Raw genomic sequence first — 18,925 nt, 5'->3', positions numbered from 1 at the left:
GGTCGTATCTATTAAACTAACTAAGCAACTATATTAACTATATTAACTATTTTGGGTAAAATTTCGAGAATTTATTACTTCACACTGTTTTGCACTGGTTTAAATCGCAGATTACATCACCTATCAGATATACTTTATTACAGATCATGATTGGAGAAGAAACGTAAATATATGTGCAAAAGGAGACCTTGCCGGATTATATATAGTCGGTTCTTATGGGATTAGGATTCGCCCTGGTTAAAGTATTATTGGGTTTATACTTAATTGGCATGTATCACTCTCCTGGGCAAAATCCAGTTCAGTGTGCTTAATGAGAGAGCAATAATGTTCCATCAGTGGGGATCGGGCCCACAGTCCCTTGGTGAGAAGCTGATGCATATACCACCACACAACTACTATAATCATAATGGCCATTGGCTATCTGACAAAATACCAGATTGATCAACGTGCCTCTTTCTGAATTAGGAGTATCAAACAAAATAATTGTTCTTAATCTGTATATTCAAGCAGATGTTGGTAACACGTTGTCATAATGTAGACATGTGGGCCCTTGGACTACTCTACGTGATGGGTTTTAACCTCATTACTCTTGGACTACACTACGTAATGGGTTTTAATCTCGTAAAATTTGGACTACACTATGTATTGGTTTTAATCTCGTTACATTTGGACTACTCTACGTAATGGGTTTTAATCTCGTTACTCTTGGACTACACTACGAAGTGGGTTTTTATTCTCGTTACTCTTGCACTACACTACGTAATGGGTTTTAATCTCGTTACTCTTGGACTACACTACGTTATGGGTTTTAATCTCTTTACTCTTGGACTACACTATGTAATTGGTTTTAATCTCGTTACTCTTGGACTACACTACGTTATGGGTTTTAATCTCTTTACTCTTGGACTACACTATGTAATTGGTTTTAATCTCGTTACTCTTGGACTACACTACGTGATGGGTTTTAATCTCGTTACTCTTGGACTACACTACGAAGTGGGTTTTTATTCTCGTTACTCTTGCACTACACTACGTAATGGGTTTTAATCTCTTTACTCTTGGACTACACTATGTAATTGGTTTTAATCTCGTTACTCTTGGACTACACTACGTCATGGGTTTTAATCTCGTTACTCTTGGACTACACTACGAAGTGGGTTTTTATTCTCGTTACTCTTGCACTACACTACGTAATGGGTTTTAATCTCTTTACTCTTGCACTACGCTACGTAATGGGTTTTAATCTCGTTACTCTTGGACTACACTACGAAGTGGGTTTTTATTCTCGTTACTCTTGCACTACACTAAGTAATTGGTTTTAATCTCGTTACTCTTGCACTACACTACGTAATGGGTTTTAATCTCGTTACTCTTGGACTACTCTACGAAGTGGGTTTTTATTCTCGTTACTCTTGGACTACACTAAGTAATTGGTTTTAATCTCGTTACTCTTGGACTACACTACGTTATGGGTTTTAATCTCTTTACTCTTGGACTACACTATGTAATTGGTTTTAATCTCGTTACTCTTGGACTACACTACGTCATGGGTTTTAATTTCTTTACTCTTGGACTACACTATGTTATTGGTTTTAATCTCGTTACTCTTGGACTACACTACGCAATGGGTTTTAATCTCGTTACTCTTGGACTACACTTTGTAATGGGTTTAATCTCGTTACTCTTGGACTACACAACGAAATGGGTTTTAATCTCGTTACTCTTGGACTACTCTACGAAGTGGGTTTTAATCTCGTTACTCTTGGACTACACTACGAAGTGGGTTTTAATCTCGTTTCTCTTGGACTACTCTACGTGAAGGGTTTTAATCTTTAATGAATGACTCATTGAAAAATAATGATATTTCAAAAAAAGAAAGCGACTATTAATTAAGCAGTCGAGTATAATTTTCCTAGTTTAAGCAGTCTATGCTCCTTATTGAATGCTTTGATGATAACATAATTAAAGGATATTTCCAGCATGTACCAGAAGTAAAACAGTGTTTAATAAAGCAACCCATATTCGTAATTGGCGACTGTAAAGATAAACTTTTATAAAGCATACTTACAAAAAGTAAAATTATGTTTAATTTAGCAGTCTATATTTGTTATTGGGAGTTTTATCATTATAAAACATATCTCCAACGAAAGTAAATTTGTGTTTAATTAAGACAATAGCGTATTGCATTGTGACGGTTCCGAGTAAATCTTTGTACAAACAGAGACTTTTTTCACGCAATTAACTGTACTTTTTATTGTTATTAATTATTGAACCTGACACAATACAATTCACCATATACCCAATTAATGTAAAAAGTAGATGCGGTGCTTATCATGCAATTATTATTTAAGAACTGGGAGAGATGCCCATACAGAAAACAGCCAAACATTTTTACATAGTGGGCCAAGACACAAACAAAATCAACAAAATCACCAACTTCATACAAACACACAGTCAAGAACTTCCAGAATATTATAACTGTGGTACTTACATAGGTGGTAAACTTTCATATCCTATCTGTTCAGGCATTGTTTTTAATAATCAGAGTTTTCATTCCATCTCTAAATCCTTTAGAATTTATAAAGAAGGCGCCTTCATGTTCTGTAGAATGCACTCTTATGTTTGTCTTTTTGTGTTCTCTGTAGACTTTTTTCTTATTTGAAAGCAATTAATTTCATATTCAATAGTACTAATATGTAAGGTCAAATAGCGCGTTAAAGCAATTGAGAAAACAATCAAAGCGATTTAGCTTATTCGGGTATGAAGAGAAAATCAACCGGGCAAATAACCTGAAATCATCTGAACTAGTAGATTAATGTTATTAAGCTCGATATAGAGTTAAGTGGATATAACCACTTTAACAATCCAGTTGTATATACATATCTGGTTTTCAAAGGCACCATCTATTTTTTTAATAAATTAAATATACACAAACTATATAGTTATATATAAAGTCTCACAAGTGTTATAAATGATATCAAAATAATATATATTGTTGGACCACTTTTAGAAAAACAATTCTGTCATTTGAGACTATTCATAAACATCGAAAATTAAGGGAACTATAACCATTGGCATTACTTGTTACATTGACAACTTGAAGATAATAGCTAGCATTACTAGTAACATTGACAACTTGAAGATAATAGCTAGCATTACTAGTAACATTGACAACTTGAAGATAATAGCTAGCATTACTAGTAACATTGACAACTTGAAGATAAAAGCTAGCATTACTAGTAACATTGACAACTTGAAGATAATAGCTAGCATTACTAGTAGCATTGACAACTTGAAGATAATAGCTAGCATTACTAGTAACATTGACAACTTGAAAATAAAAGCTAGCATTACTAGTAGCATTGACAACTTCAAGATAAATGCTAGCATTACTCATAACATTGGCAACTCCAAGATAAAAGCTAGCATTACTTGTGACATGTACATCTTTAAGATAACCGGTAGCATTACTTGTAACATTGACAATTTAAAGATAACTGCTAGCATTACTTGTAACATTGGCAACTTCAAGATAACTGCTAGCCTTGCTTATAACATTGAAAACTTCAAGAAAGCCATTAGCATTTCTTGTAACATTGACAATTTCAAGCTAACCGCTAGCATTACTTGTAACATGTACATCTTTAAGATAAGCGGTAGCATTACTTGCAACATTGACAACCTCAAGATTACCGCTAGCATTAATGATAATATTGACAACTTTATGAACACCATTAGCATTGCTTTTAACATTGACAACTTCAAGAACACCATTGGCAGTGCTTGTAACATTGACAACTTCAAGAACACCATTAGCATTGCTTGTAACATTGACAACTTCAAGAACACCATTGGCATTGCTTGTAACATTGACAACTTCAAGAACACCATAAGCATTGCTTGTAACATTGTCAACTTCAAGAACACCATAAGCATTGCTTGTAACATTGACAAATTCAAGATAACCGCTAGCATTATTTGTAACATTAATAAGTTCGAGAAAACCATTAATTAGCATTTTAAGTAAATCTAGTAACACAAGTAGCTTTGGCAACTGTAAAGACAATTTGATCGTTTTACAATTTTTCGCGGAAAATATATAAATTAATATTTTAGAAATCACCATAAATATTTACAATAGATGATGACACACAGATAATTTTTGCGAATTCCTAGACCACAAAATTATCGAGAAAGAAAATGTTGTCTTTTAAACGATTTATGGAATTAGGAACACACCGAGTTACTCACATTGGTGGAAGACGCAAGTGTCCAGCGTGTTGCTCTTTCACTTTCATGGTCGGAGTATTTTCTTACCATTCACTTACATTGCACAACATGATATGATTCTTTTGGAGAAGAAGATATGTTTAACAATCCGTGCAAACCCTACAATCGTATGTATATAAGAACAAGTTTTTGTTCATTTCCAGTTTTGAATCGCTGTTTTTGATTTATTTGGATCGGCGTCATAGTTCAAATATATTTACTCATATCTGAACAAAAGTCAAGATGTACAAAACATATCAATACAATAGCGGAATATTTTTGTTTGGGTTTCGTTAAAAATAAATTACAGGTGTCGACTTTCTTTTTCAGTCTCTATTGAAAACATGTAAATGCCGATAGGAAAATAAAATCTGAATCAGTGAAATTAATGCAAATCCTCCGCCACATTGTTCGGTGTAATATGGCGTTCAGAAGTTGCCAACATAGTTCCCATTACATCGGTCCAATGCTCCAGATATTACCCCCATGTTGACATCAGAGTGTTCCAAACATTGCTTGAATACTTTTCCAAGTCGACAACGTACTTTTCTGAATCAGTGTTAATTCCAAGATCAGTGAATGTGACCACTTTATCCCTAACTGTTTATTCTAAAAGATCCATAGAGGAATAAACAAGATCTAAAGCACATCAAAATTGTATTTGTCCTAAACTACTAAACTATTCAGCTGTTTTGCCCTATCGATAGTGCATCTGTTGTCTTTTCACAAAACAAACATTTAAATGCCATTATGAAATCGATGCATTGTAAGCACACTTAAAGCTCTTATCTTAACAGAAAAAAGAGTCCACTCTTAATGTTCAAAAATCAAATGAAAACCCTAGGATTTTCAACTTGCGATTTATCGTTTGCGCATAAACAATCGGCTATGTTATGTTATCTAACTATATAAAAAATAAGCCTATTTGGTAAATCACTGCTTTGGGAGTGAAATTAACATTCAATGATGTCTTCATAAGTGAGAATGTCATGTTATCTAATTATGCATCACAACTAAGCCTAGTTTATTTATCACACAACTGAAAGTAAAGTTTACGTTCAATTTTTGTTCACCATTACTCAAGTCTCCCTTCGCGTACAGCAGCGGCAGTACCTCGTGCCAGACTTCCAAGTAGGTGCGCGTACATTTGCAGGCTCTTATTTGGTGACGAAACATGTTTAAATAGCACTTGAAAGGACAATATAATTTTAATTTAATTGATCTAAAAGTTATATCATAGGTACTAAACGTCGATATCCACACAAGCAAACCAACAGCTAAGAGCTTGTTAACTGAGTGGTTAGGAGAGCCTGATCTTCAACAAACAAAGCGAAAGCAAACATTTCCTGGAGTGTTGGATCATAGGTTGATATGCATTTAAAGGAACCCTACCATGCCTTTGTGAAATCATCAGCGGTACCCTGTCAGTGTTATATATACCGATGTTGACAAGTTACATTTCTGGTGCCCGATATATCGAAAATATTTTTTTGAATTAAATACTGTATCCCCCCCCCCCCCCCCTGTCTACGGCTTTTTAAGCAGAAACTTATGATTTAGTTTTTATTATTTTCTGTCTCTTGTTTTTTGGAGGAAAAACAAACAAGAGAGTATTGAATATTCATTTCGAATATAAGATGTAATCATAAAAAGAAAACTACAGTAGCGAGAGAGAAAGAGATCCCTGTAAAATGCAATATCACATCAATACTCCAGTCAAAACCCACTCTCAATCTCACCCGATTTAACCACATAAAATCATAGAATGATTCAACATTTTAAAGGCCTGTCAAACATTGACAGTGTTCAAGGCCTAAACCAACATTTACAGTGTTCAAGACCTAACAAACGTTGATACACAGTGTTCGAGGCCTAACAAACGTTGATACACAGTGTTCGAGACCTAACAAACGTTGATACACAGTGTTCGAGACCTAACAAACGTTGATACACAGTGTTCGAGACCTAAAAAACGTTGATACACAGTGTTCGAGGCCTAACAAACGTTGATACAGAGTTTTCGAGGCCTAACAAACGTTGATACACAGTGTTCGAGGCCTAACAAACGTTGATACAGAGTGTTCGAGGCCTAACAAACGTTGATACACAGTGTTCGAGGCCTAACAAACGTTGATACACAGTGTTCAAAGCCTAACAAACGTTGATACACCGTGTTCAAGACCTAACAAACGTTGATACACAGTGTTCAAGACCTAACAAACGTTGATACACAGTGTTCAATGCCTAACAAACGTTGATACACAGTGTTCAAGGCCTAACAAACGTCGATACACAGTGTTCAAAACTAACAAACATCGATACACAGTGTGCAAGGCCTAACAAACATCGATACGCAGTGTTCAAGGCCTAACCAACATTAACAGTTGAACGTTAAAAACGTTTATATGCAGTGATCAATGCCTTACAAACGTTGATGCACAGCGAGCAAGGCGTAAACAAACTATGATAATCAGTTATCAAGCCCTAACGAAATTTGATACACAGAGTTCAAGGTCAAACAAACTTTAACATTGTTAAAGGCCTATATAATACACTTTGATGCACAGTGTGCAATGCCTTACAAACTTTAACAGTGTTCAAGGCCTACCAAACTTTGAAACACCGTGATCAATACCTTAATACCTTACACATGTTAATACACAGTGAGCAAGGCCTAAAACACTTTGATATACAGAGTTCAAGGCATAATAGACAAGCAATTCTGTACAACAACCTCAATAACCTCTACATTTCAGTCCTTTCCGATTGGTATGGCCTCAATACTTTCCGACCTTTGAAACTTCTCAAAGTTATGTTTACAGGCTACCAAACATAAAATGTGCCTAATCACACAGACATTCTAGTGCTAGAGCGTCCGATTCGCATGTGGGAGGTCGAGTGTCCAATCCCCAGCAGCGTCATATCAAATGTTAAATTTGTACGTGCATGCCTGTTTATTGTCTTGCCTGGCGTTTTACATTGAAAGTGCAGTACAGGTAGATAAAGAATACAGGTAAATATATGTTAGTGCCAAGTGGAACGAGCTTATGTTGTCTGTTTGAAATACGCGATAAGACTTCGTATCTTCAAACAGTATGTTCGTTGTTTGAAACAAGTTGGCAAAAGTATGCGGGTTGTAAGGTCAATAATCAAGACGTTTTATAAATGGATAAAAGTCTAAACAAAATATGAACTTAAGAATGAAGATTTAGAGCCGGACACAAAGTCCTTGCTGTGAATGCTATGTACTTTGGATCTATTATAATAGACAAGATTGTCTGCGATCTCAAATATCGCACAAACACTGATATGAGAAGACGAACGCAAATCTTCAATGTTAACCTGTTATGGGGGTCTATAAAACAGTGTCGGTAAGTTCTACTGTCAAACAAGAAACATAAGTGTGTGCTTGAAACAGATTGAAATCGTGATATTCAAAAGTTCTGAACATTAGAAAACTTGGACATTCCAAACCAAGCACGACCCAAACGTTGACCACTCGCAGAGACGAATGAAATATGTAACACATAACAGCGTGAAGGTCTATTATAAAACATATTGAACATCGTTTGAATAATCTTGTATTCATAGTTTTAATAAGCAAATCTTCTAGTCAACAGTTATACTTTAAACTTTCTCGTATGCTTATAATGTTCTATATACAGTCGAACCTCGAATGCCGACTTTTTCGGGACCTAGTGAAAAAAGTCGAGATAACGAAAAGTCGACTCATCCGAATTACAAAAAAAATATCCGTAATCCCAACACGTTTGAGTTGGATTGTACGATGTTTACATCCACAATTGAACGGTCTTGTTAAATATTTTCGTCGTGAAAACAGCAAACTTATTATTGAAAAATAATGTGAAACAAAAGAAGAATTATTTGTGTCAAATTTATTTCTTTTACGTTTATGGATCACACAAAACACATATAAAACCACAATTGCATACATTTGTACATTGTAAGATTTTATACCGGGTCCTTCTCTGAATTGGTCGACCAGAGCAGTGGACATGTTTTATACAAAACCAAAGAGCTTGAGAAATAAATGTCTCTTTAATTAAATACATAAACAATTTTAATTATTCGCACTTACCAATTACATTTATGTATCCCCCAATTATAACAGTTTGTTATATTGACACGCAAGGTATTTTGCGACATGCCGCAAACCGTCATGAATATTTTCACACCTACGTCTCGATCTACAGTTCAAGTTTATTCAGTAAACTCATGTCATACTTGCATGACAAAATGAGAATTGCAATGAACATATTATACAGTTACACATAAAGACGCTTTGTAAAATGAACTTCAATCATAATAATAATTAACATCATGGTATAAAGAGGAGTACATTATATTCTATAATTGACTTTTTTAATGATACATTTCATAAATTTACACAACTTTGAAAACATAATACATTCTGGGTTTAATTTCATAACACGTTTAAATGACAATTTATTCGGAGTTCTAAAATTACAGTTATCAATGAAACGTCGCCTTTCGTTAGTGAAATAACTACACTCTAACAAATAATGAAATTCATCACCAATACGATTTGAATCACAAAGGTGGCAATTTCTGTCATTTATATTTATATCCCTCCAACTACCTACTTCAATAGGAAAATGATTGTTTCTTGTTCGACACAAAGAACATAGGAAATGTGTGAAATTCGACCACTGGGACTGAAAAACGAGGTCGACATAGCGAACTAGTCGAGATAAAAAAATCGACACAAACAGATTTATTTTATATAGAATAAGAAGAAATAAATTCGGGACCGGAAAAAAAAGTCGACATAACCGGAAAGTCGACTTATCCGACGTCGACACAACGAGGTTCGACTGTATTTGGATTCGATGTATTTATAATCATTAAGTACGATATTTTTATGTCTGAACTATTTTGCTAATACTATTTGACTTGAATCTTATTTGAATTCATTTATTATATTCCATGTTCTGTGTTGCATTATTGATATGTAAAATTACAATGTGGTTTGACTACCTTAAACTACATGTATTGTCAAACGAGGGTTACAAGGAGTTTGTTGACTGGAACAATAGAGCAATCTTAATAAAATCACATTTTCGTTTGACAATACATGTAGTTTAAGGTAGTCAAACCACAGGTATGTGGAGTTTGGGAGCCTGGTGACCTCCTATTATTTGGGTATCAGTTAAAAGGGTCGTTTTGCATGTACAATGAGCTGGAGCTATCAGAAAACTGGCGTATTTGTGGGCCTGGTGCCTTAATGGAGCTATCAGAAAACTGGCATATTTGTGGATCTGATGACTTAATGGAGCTACCAGAGAACTGTTGTATGGGTGGACCTGGTGCCTCAATGAAGCTATCAGAGAACTTGCATATTTGTTGGTAAGATACCTTAATGGAGCTATCAGAGAACTGGTGTATTTGTGGGTCGGATAATTTATTGGAGCTATAAGATAAATGGTGTATTTGTGGGTCTGATACCTTAATTGAGTCATCAGAAAACTGGCGTATTGGTCGGATACCTTAATGCAGCTATCAGTGAACTGGCGTATTAGCCGGATACCTTAATGGAGCTATCAGAGAACTGGCGTATTAGCCGGATACCTTAATGGAGCTATCAGTGAACTGGCGTATTAGCCGGATACCTTAATGGAGCTATCAGAGAACTGGCGTATTAGCCGGATACCTTAATGGAGCTATCAGTGAACTGGCGTATTAGCCGGATACCTTAATGGAGCTATCAGAGAACAGGCGTATTAGCCGGATACCTTAATGGAGCTATCAGTGAACTGGCTTATTAGCCGGATACCTTAATGGAGCTATCAGAGAACTGGCGTATTAGCCGGATACCTTAATGCAGCTATCAGTGAACTGGCGTATTAGCCGGATACCTTAATGCAGCTATCAGTGAACTGGCGTATTAGCCGGATACCTTAATGGAGCTATCAGAGAACTGGCTTATTAGCCGGATACCTTAATGGAGCTATCAGAGAACTGGCGTATTAGCCGGATACCTTAATGCAGCTTTCAGAGAACTGACGTATTAGCCGGATACCTTAATGCAGCTATCAGTGAACTGGCGTTTTAGCCGGATACCTTAATGGAGCTATCAGTGAACTGGCGTATTAGCCGGATACCTTAATGGAGCTATCAGTGAACTGGCGTATTAGTCGGATACCTTAATGGAGCTATCAGAGAACTGGCGTATTAGCCGGATACCTTAATGGAGCAATCAGCGAACTGGCGTATTAGCCGGATACCTTTATGCAGCTATCAGCGAACTGGCGTATTAGCCGGATACCTTAATGGAGCTATCAGCGAACTGGCGTATTAGCCGGATACCTTAATGGAGCTATCAGAGAACTGGCGTATTAGCCGGATACCTTAATGGAGCTATCAGTGAACTGGCGTATTAGCCGGATACCTTAATGCAGCTATCAGTGAACTGGCGTATTAGCCGGATACCTTAATGGAGCTATCAGTGAACTGGCGTATTAGCCGGATACCTTAATGGAGCTATCAGAGAACTGGCGTATTAGCCGGATACCTTAATGGAGCTATCAGTGAACTGGCGTATTAGCCGGATACCTTAATGGAGCTATTAGTGAACTGGCGTATTAGCCGGATACCTTAATGGAGCTATCAGAGAACTGGCTTATTAGCCGGATACCTTAATGGAGCTATCAGAGAACTGGCGTATTAGCCGGATACCTTAATGCAGCTTTCAGAGAACTGACGTATTAGCCGGATACCTTATTATGAAGCTATCAGAGAACTGGCGCATTAGCCGGATACTTTAATGGAGCTATCAGAGAACTGACGTTTTTGCGGGCCGGATACCTTAATGCAGCTATCAGAGTTGTGGCGTATTAGCAGGATACCTAAATGCAGCTTTCAGAGAACTGACGTATTTGCGGGCCGGATACCTTAATTGAGCTTTCAGAGAATTGGCGTATTGGCCAGATACCTTAATGGAGCTATCAGAGAACTGGCTTATTAGCCGGATACCTTAATGGAGCTATCAGAGAACTGGCGTATTAGCCGGATACCTTAATGGAGCTATCAGTGAACTGGCTTTATTGTTGGTATGATGCCTTAGTGGAGCTTTCAGAGAACTGGCGTATTGGCCGGATACCTTAAAGAAGCTATCAGAGAACTGGCGTATTGGCTGGATACCTTAATGGAGCTATCGGAGAACTGGCGTTTTTGTAGGTCTGGTGCCTTAATGGAGCCATCAGTAAACTGGCGTATTGGCCGGATACCTTAATGGAGCTATCAGAGAACTGGCGTATTTGTCGGCCGGATACCTTATTGGAGCCATCAGAGAACTGGCGTATTTGTCGGCCGGATACCTTAATGGAGCTATCAGAAAACTGGCGTATTGGCCAAATACCTTAATGGAGCTATCAGAGAACTTGCGTATTTGTCGGCCGGATACCTTATTGGAGCCATCAGAGAACTTGCGTATGTGTGGGTCTTATGCCTTAATGGAGCTATCAGAGAACTGGCGTATTGGCCGGATACCTTAATGAAGCCATTAAAGAATTAGCATATTGGCCGAATACCTTGATGGAGCCATCAGAGAACTGGCGTATTTGTCGGCCGGATACCTTATTGGAGCCATCAGAGAACTGGCGTATTTGTCGGCCGGATACCTTAATGGAGCTATCAGAGAACTGGCGTATTGGCCGGATACCTTAATGAAGCCAGTAAAGAATTAGCATATTGGCCGAATACCTTGATGGAGCCATCAAAAACTGGTGTATTTGTGGGTCTGATGCCTTAATGGTTCTATCAGCGAACGGGTGTATTTGTTGACCGGATACCTTAATGCAGCCATCAGAGAACTAGCGTATTTGTGGGCCTGATGCCTTAATGGGGCCATCAGAGAACTGGCGTATTGGCCGAATACCTTAATGGCGCTATCAGAGAACTGGCGTATTTGTGGGTCGGATACCTTAATGCAGCTATCAGAGAACTAGCGTATTTGTGGGTCGGATACCTTAATGGAGCCATCAGGGAACTGGCGTATTGGCCGGATACCTTAATGCAGCTATCAGAGAACTGGCGTATTTGTGGGTCGGATACCTTAATGGAGCCATCAGAGAACTGGCGTATTGGCCGGTTACTTTAATGGAGCTTTCAGAGAACTGGCGTATCTATGGGTGTGATGCCTTAATGGAGCTATCAGAGAACTGTCGTATTTGTGGGTCGGATACCTTAATGCAGCTATCAGATAACTAGCGTATTTGTGTGTCGGATACCTTAATGCAGCTATCAGAGAACTAGCGTATTTGTGTGTCGGATACCTTAATGCAGCTATCAGAGAACTAGCGTATTTGTGGGTCGGATACCTTAATGCAGCTATCAGAGAACTAGCGTATTTGTGGGTCGGATACCTTAATGCAGCTATCAGAGAACTGGCGTATTTGTGGGTCGGATACCTTAATGCAGCTATCAGAGAACTGTCGTATTTGTGGGTCGGATACCTTAATGCAGCTATCAGAGAACTAGCGTATTTGTGTGTCGGATACCTTAATGCAGCTATCAGAGAACTAGCGTATTTGTGGGTCGGATACCTTAATGCAGCTATCAGAGAACTAGCGTATTTGTGGGTCGGATACCTTAATGCAGCTATCAGAGAACTGGCGTATTTTTGGGTCGGATACCTTAATGCAGCTATCAGAGAACTGGCGTATTTTTGGGTCGGATACCTTAATGCAGCTATCAGAGAACTGGCGTATTTTTGGGTCGGATACCTTAATGCAGCTATCAGAGAACTAGCGTATTTGTGGGTCGGATACCTTAATGCAGCTATCAGAGAACTGGCGTATTTGTGTGTCGGATATTAGTACCGCAGCTATCAGAGAACTGGCGTATTTTTGGGCCGGATACCTTAATGCAGCTATCAGAGAACTGGAGTATTTGTGTGTCGGATACCTTAATGGAGCTATCAGAGAACTAGCGTATTTGTGTGTCGGATACCTTAATGCAGCTATCAGAGAACTGGCGTATTTGTGTGTCGGATACCTTAATGCAGCTATCAGATAACTGGCGTATTTGTGGGTCGAATACTTTAATGGAGCTATCAGAGAACTGGCGTATTTGTGTGTCGGATACCTTAATGCAGCTATCAGAGAACTAGCGTATTTGTATGTCGGATACCTTAATGGAGCTATCAGAGAACTAGCGTATTTGTGGGTCGGATACCTTAATGCAGCTATCAGAGAACTAGCGTATTTGTGGGTCGGATACCTTAATGCAGCTATCAGAGAACTGGAGTATTTGTATGTCGGATACCTTAATGGAGCTATCAGGGAACTAGCGTATTTGTATGTCGGATACCTTAATGGAGCTATCAGAGAACTAGCGTATTTGTGGGTCGGATACCTTAATGCAGCTATCAGAGGACTAGCGTATTTGTGTGTCGGATACCTTAATGCAGCTATCAGAGAACTGGCGTATTTGTATGTCGGATACCTTAATGCAGCTATCAGAGAACTGGAGTATTTGTGTGTCGGATACCTTAATGCAGCTATCAGAGAACTGGCGTATTTGTGTGTCGGATACCTTAATGCAGCTATCAGAGAACTGGCGTATTTGTGTGTCGGATACCTTAATGCAGCTATCAGAGAACTGGCGTATTTGTGTGTCGGATACCTTAATGCAGCTATCAGAGAACTAGCGTATTTGTATGTCGGATACCTTAATGGAGCTATCAGAGAACTGGCGTATTTGTGTGTCGGATACCTTAATGCAGCTATCAGAGAACTGGCGTATTTGTGTGTCGGATACCTTAATGCAGCTATCAGAGAACTAGCGTATTTGTGTGTCGGATACCTTAATGCAGCTATCAGAGAACTGGCGTATTTGTGTGTCGGATACCTTAATGCAGCTATCAGAGAACTGGCGTATTTGTGTGTCGGATACCTTAATGCAGCTATCAGTGAACTGGCGTATTTTTGGGCCGGATACTTTAATTTCACCACGTAAAGCGAATGTTGTGCATAAAAAAACGTGTTCATATGAAAAAGAACGGTAAAGGAAAGTGTCGATCCGTCGCAAAGGACTTGGGCAATTTCCATATACCGGCATAATGAATTACCTCAGATGAATGGTATCCGATAACAAAAAAAATACGTTTGATACATTTGTACCCTATGTGAAAAAAATAAATAAGAAAAAATGAACAAATTAATGTATATGAAATTTGATACAGAAAAAAATCTTGATAGATCGACTCGTTTGATTCTGTAATAAAGATTGTAACCAAAGTGTGTAATGTATTTGCAAAAGCTTGATGATTAAAGCGTTTAATTTAAGAAGGAAATATAAAATAAGTTTATATACAAGTTAATGTGTGTGTTGTTGATTTTTTTTTCATACACTCTGTTAACAATGGGACTGAACCCTCATGTGAATGTTACAGCGAAACACTGGGAGTTTATCGGCCTTCGTTTTTTTAACGCAGTGAAATACTATTAAGAGGTCTACAGGTGTCCTATGATTCTATCACTCGTTGGTATCAAATTCAAAACCTTGACAGTAAATAGCGCGATCATTGGTACTTTAATGATAATAATATCAAAATCTGCTCAATATCTAAATGACAGTCATTAAAGATATGCGATATGATTTGTTACAAATCGGTTATAACAAAAATACAAAATTCTCTACTTTTACACTCTTTGATTTTCAGCTGAAATACGGCCATGTTATAAAATATGATTGCGAAAAACGGGTCCAAATTTGAAAAGGTTATTTACACAATGCCATGTTATGATAGATAATAAAACATTTATATAACGTACAGATAAGAATCAACACTAGCCGCATACAATAGTGCATATTCAATATACTTAAGGCTTCATTCAATATCTGTACCGAATATTTTAGAGCCTCAAACCCGGCAGAACATGATCTTGTGCAAACTACGGATAATCCAAATTATTAAGTCCTGATCATCATGAATAGTTTGTGACTCTGTACGGTTAGCCGATTATAGGAACTTTGTCAAGCAGTAAAGCTTATGTAGACAAACGGTATTTGATATGTTGAATATTGGAGGATGTCTTAATGACGTACGTCATTTCATGAGGTAGGGTGGATATTTACATAAGGAATAACAAAACAATTAGGGGTCACTTACAAAAGATAGTGTGTACTTTTGCGTTGACTTATGTGTTCCTTCGTTGACAAACTATCCACTTAAAGTGCTAGCACACTTTTTACAAAACTATTCCATGACAAAGGTGATCCTAGCACACATTTAACCAAACTCTTCCATGACATAGGTGATCCTAGCACACATTTAACCAAACTCTTCCATGACATAGGTGATCCTAGCACACATTTGACCAATCATGTCTATGACATATAGGTGATCCTAGCACACTTTTAGCCAAACACTTCCATGACATAGGTGTTCCTAGCACACATTTAGCCAAACATGTCCATGACATAGGTGATCCTAGCACACATTTAACCAAACATGTCCATGACAAAGGTGATCCTAGCACACATTTAATCAAACATGTCCATGACATAGGTGATCCTAGCACACATTTAACCAAACACTTCCATGACATAGGTGATCCTAGCACACATTTAACCAAACATGTCCATGACATAGGTGATCCTAGCACACATTTAACCAAACACTTCCATGACATAGGTGATCCTAGCACACATTTAACCAAACACTTCCATGACATAGGTGATCCTAGCACACATTTAACCACACTCTTCCATGACATAGGTGATCCTAGCACACATTTGACCAATCATGTCGATGACATATAGGTGATCCTAGCACACTTTTAGCCAAACACTTCCATGACATAGGTGTTCCTAGCACACATTTAGCCAAACATGTCCATGACATAGGTGATCCTAGCACACATTTAACCAAACATGTCCATGACAAAGGTGATCCTAGCACACATTTAATCAAACATGTCCATGACATAGGTGATCCTAGCACACGTTTAACCAAACACTTCCATGACATAGGTGATCCTAGCACACATTTAACCAAACATGTCCATGACATAGGTGATCCTAGCACACATTTAACCAAACACTTCCATGACATAGGTGATCCTAGCACACATTTAACCAAATAGCACCCATTTTAGCACACATTTAACCAAACATGTCCATGACATAGGTCATACAGTCTCTAATTTACTACCGAACGTGATATATTCTAAAAGCTACGTGCACGTTTTTTGTAAGAGCAACACTTTGAATGGAAGGAAACTTCAGGAGCATACTGTTCGCAACAGAATATACGTTTTATGTTCATTCCACAGGAACGTGTAACAGACAGTGATAATGCTTTATAATGAATTTGTTGTTGTTTCTAAAATCAAATAAAAAAAAATGTTAAGTCAACTTTATATATTACGTAACATTACCAGAAGTTGAGAACCACCGTTCTTCAAATTGTCTTAATGTACGAAATACAAGTCTACGCTACGTCGGCAATTTTCTGAATACAAAGGCAATGCACAAATCATTGATATAAATGCAATAGTTTGTGGCGTAGGTAAAGTTTGTATAAGTAATATGATCAAACTTTGTTTTCTTATCAGTTTTTATGGACAAATTGGTTATGGAATGTGAATCAACCGATTTATATATAAGTTCAAGCCAAACCCGCTGCTAGTTGGACGAGACGTTCATTCCTTTAAATAATTATGACTTCCCAAGATGTTTTGTGCATTACAGATTCCATTCAGCATGTCTGTATACTGTGTGATAATAATAGGTACGTTCAAAATTCCGACTCAAAACACACACACACACACATATATATATATATATATATATATATATATATATATATATATATATATATATATATATATATATATATATATATATATATATTATTTTCATTGGTACCCAAATGAGATGTTATCATAATTAAACCCTTATATGAATCTTACACTACAAATGATTGTTTCTACTGACCATTTGTTTAAATGTTTAATGCAACTGTTTTCTTATACATGTATAGCAGTTAAGATTGGTAAATGCGTTGTGTATAACTTATGTCGTAGCCCATGTTACACATGGAACTTGTCTTTTTATATAAATGGAAATGAGTGATCAACTTTATATTTCTCATGAGAAGGCAGTTTTCTAATCGATTTTATTTTAGTAAATCGGCAATCAGTCGTCATTGATTTTAATCAAGTGAAGCGGTAGAAAGAAACAGAGACTGGCCTTGTGAGTAAATATTTTACATAAGGTTGACCACAGAAAAAGGTCGCACCAAACCATTTATGCTTGCAATTATATTTACTATCAATCTTAAACATGAGTTAGAAATGGAACTAATATAAGATATACAACAATATTATACACTTCACCGCATCAATATAAACATGCTCCGTATTACCTTACAGTTAAATGCAAATATTTCCACTCACCTTTCTATCATTAAGACAGTTTATCCATCTGTAATCTGTTTGAAAACCTCTTGATAGAATGCCATAAAAGGTGATTGCTTCTAAAATGGATCGTAAATATTGAAAGAACTTAACTGCGCGACATGTAAATCACCAGGAGAAGTTATATTCTACCGTCCATTACACCGTATTAAACACAAACTGGTATGTTGGCATATTATTCAAGAAAAATGGGCGTTTTAAATTGGTAACAAAAACGTCCATTTAATTTTTCACACTAAATGTTTAAACTTATCTTAAAAGACCATACAATTTGAAACTTAAATAGCATTGAACAATTATTGATCTATGATTAATTGTAGTGTCTCTATTACAAAGCCATACAATTTATCAGTGATACTTTGGATTTAAAGGTTAAATAAATTTGAAGACTCGCACAGTTAAACAGCCTCATTAACACACAAAACTTGTCAAAAGGTGATACAAAAGAAATGTTTGTATAGGTGCGGTAATGCAAATATAACACTAGCAAAATCAGTGACTGAAAATTAAAATATATATGCAAATAAATGACTTGCTTAACAACGATACGAACGGAAAGGCAAGACGTGTGCATATATACAGGTAGAGATTAACAAAAACATTATTCAATGGCGCAAAATAGGAAAACGATAACATTAAGGCGTTGCTAGGACCACGGAAACGAGTTGTCCAACTCTTATTTTTTGTACATGTATGATTTCTTTAAGCGTTTTGGCCTTTGATAAGTTGTTCTCGTTCACTTACTTTCAAATTGTAAACACCATTTTGAATTATTTGGTGTCATGTCTAATGAATTGGATACTGAGCAATGATTTACAAATATTGCACAATATTCAAACCTGAATGATTTAAAAGGACACTATAAGCGCTAAACCGCTTATTGTTTTGAGCATCAACCATGTTTTTCTGACAATGTTTCAATCAACCGAGCATGTACGTGTGTATCTTCAGTGTACTTATACAGATAAAAGAACTCGTTCATACTACAACCTCTTACCCGGTATCATGTTCACCCAAGAACTACTCCCAGTCAAAGCAACTATATAGGCTTTACCTCACGAGAGTTCACATCTAACTGAACAATACCTCAACCGACATCAATGCGTTTACTGTGACATAACCACATACCTATTGGAGAACGAAGTATTATCAATTAAAGAGCTCAAGGACCTCTGCCATCTAACGCTTTG

General features: G+C 37.0%; 1 protein-coding gene across 5 annotated transcripts in view; it reads right to left on the bottom strand.

The window, feature by feature from the left end:
• The window catches only part of LOC128226856 (uncharacterized), a 38,818-nt gene extending 20,849 nt beyond the window's left edge, over positions 1-17,969 (bottom strand). For 2 of the 5 annotated variants that reach the window (XM_052936938.1, XM_052936940.1), the window contains exon 1: positions 8,369-8,468. In XM_052936938.1, the coding sequence (XP_052792898.1) occupies positions 8,369-8,451 (83 nt within the window). In that variant the 5' untranslated portion in view covers positions 8,452-8,468. Of the gene's footprint in view, positions 1-2,491; positions 2,588-4,251; positions 4,337-8,368; positions 8,469-17,714 lie in introns of those variants that run through there. The other 3 variants (XM_052936942.1, XM_052936939.1, XM_052936941.1) reach the window with 3 other exon arrangements.
• Positions 17,970-18,925: the final 956 nt, after the last annotated feature.

The sequence above is a fragment of the Mya arenaria genome, chromosome 3 (genome assembly GCF_026914265.1).
Source record: "Mya arenaria isolate MELC-2E11 chromosome 3, ASM2691426v1".
Lineage (NCBI taxonomy): Eukaryota > Metazoa > Mollusca > Bivalvia > Myida > Myidae > Mya > Mya arenaria.
This window is presented reverse-complemented; position numbering and strand designations above follow the sequence as displayed.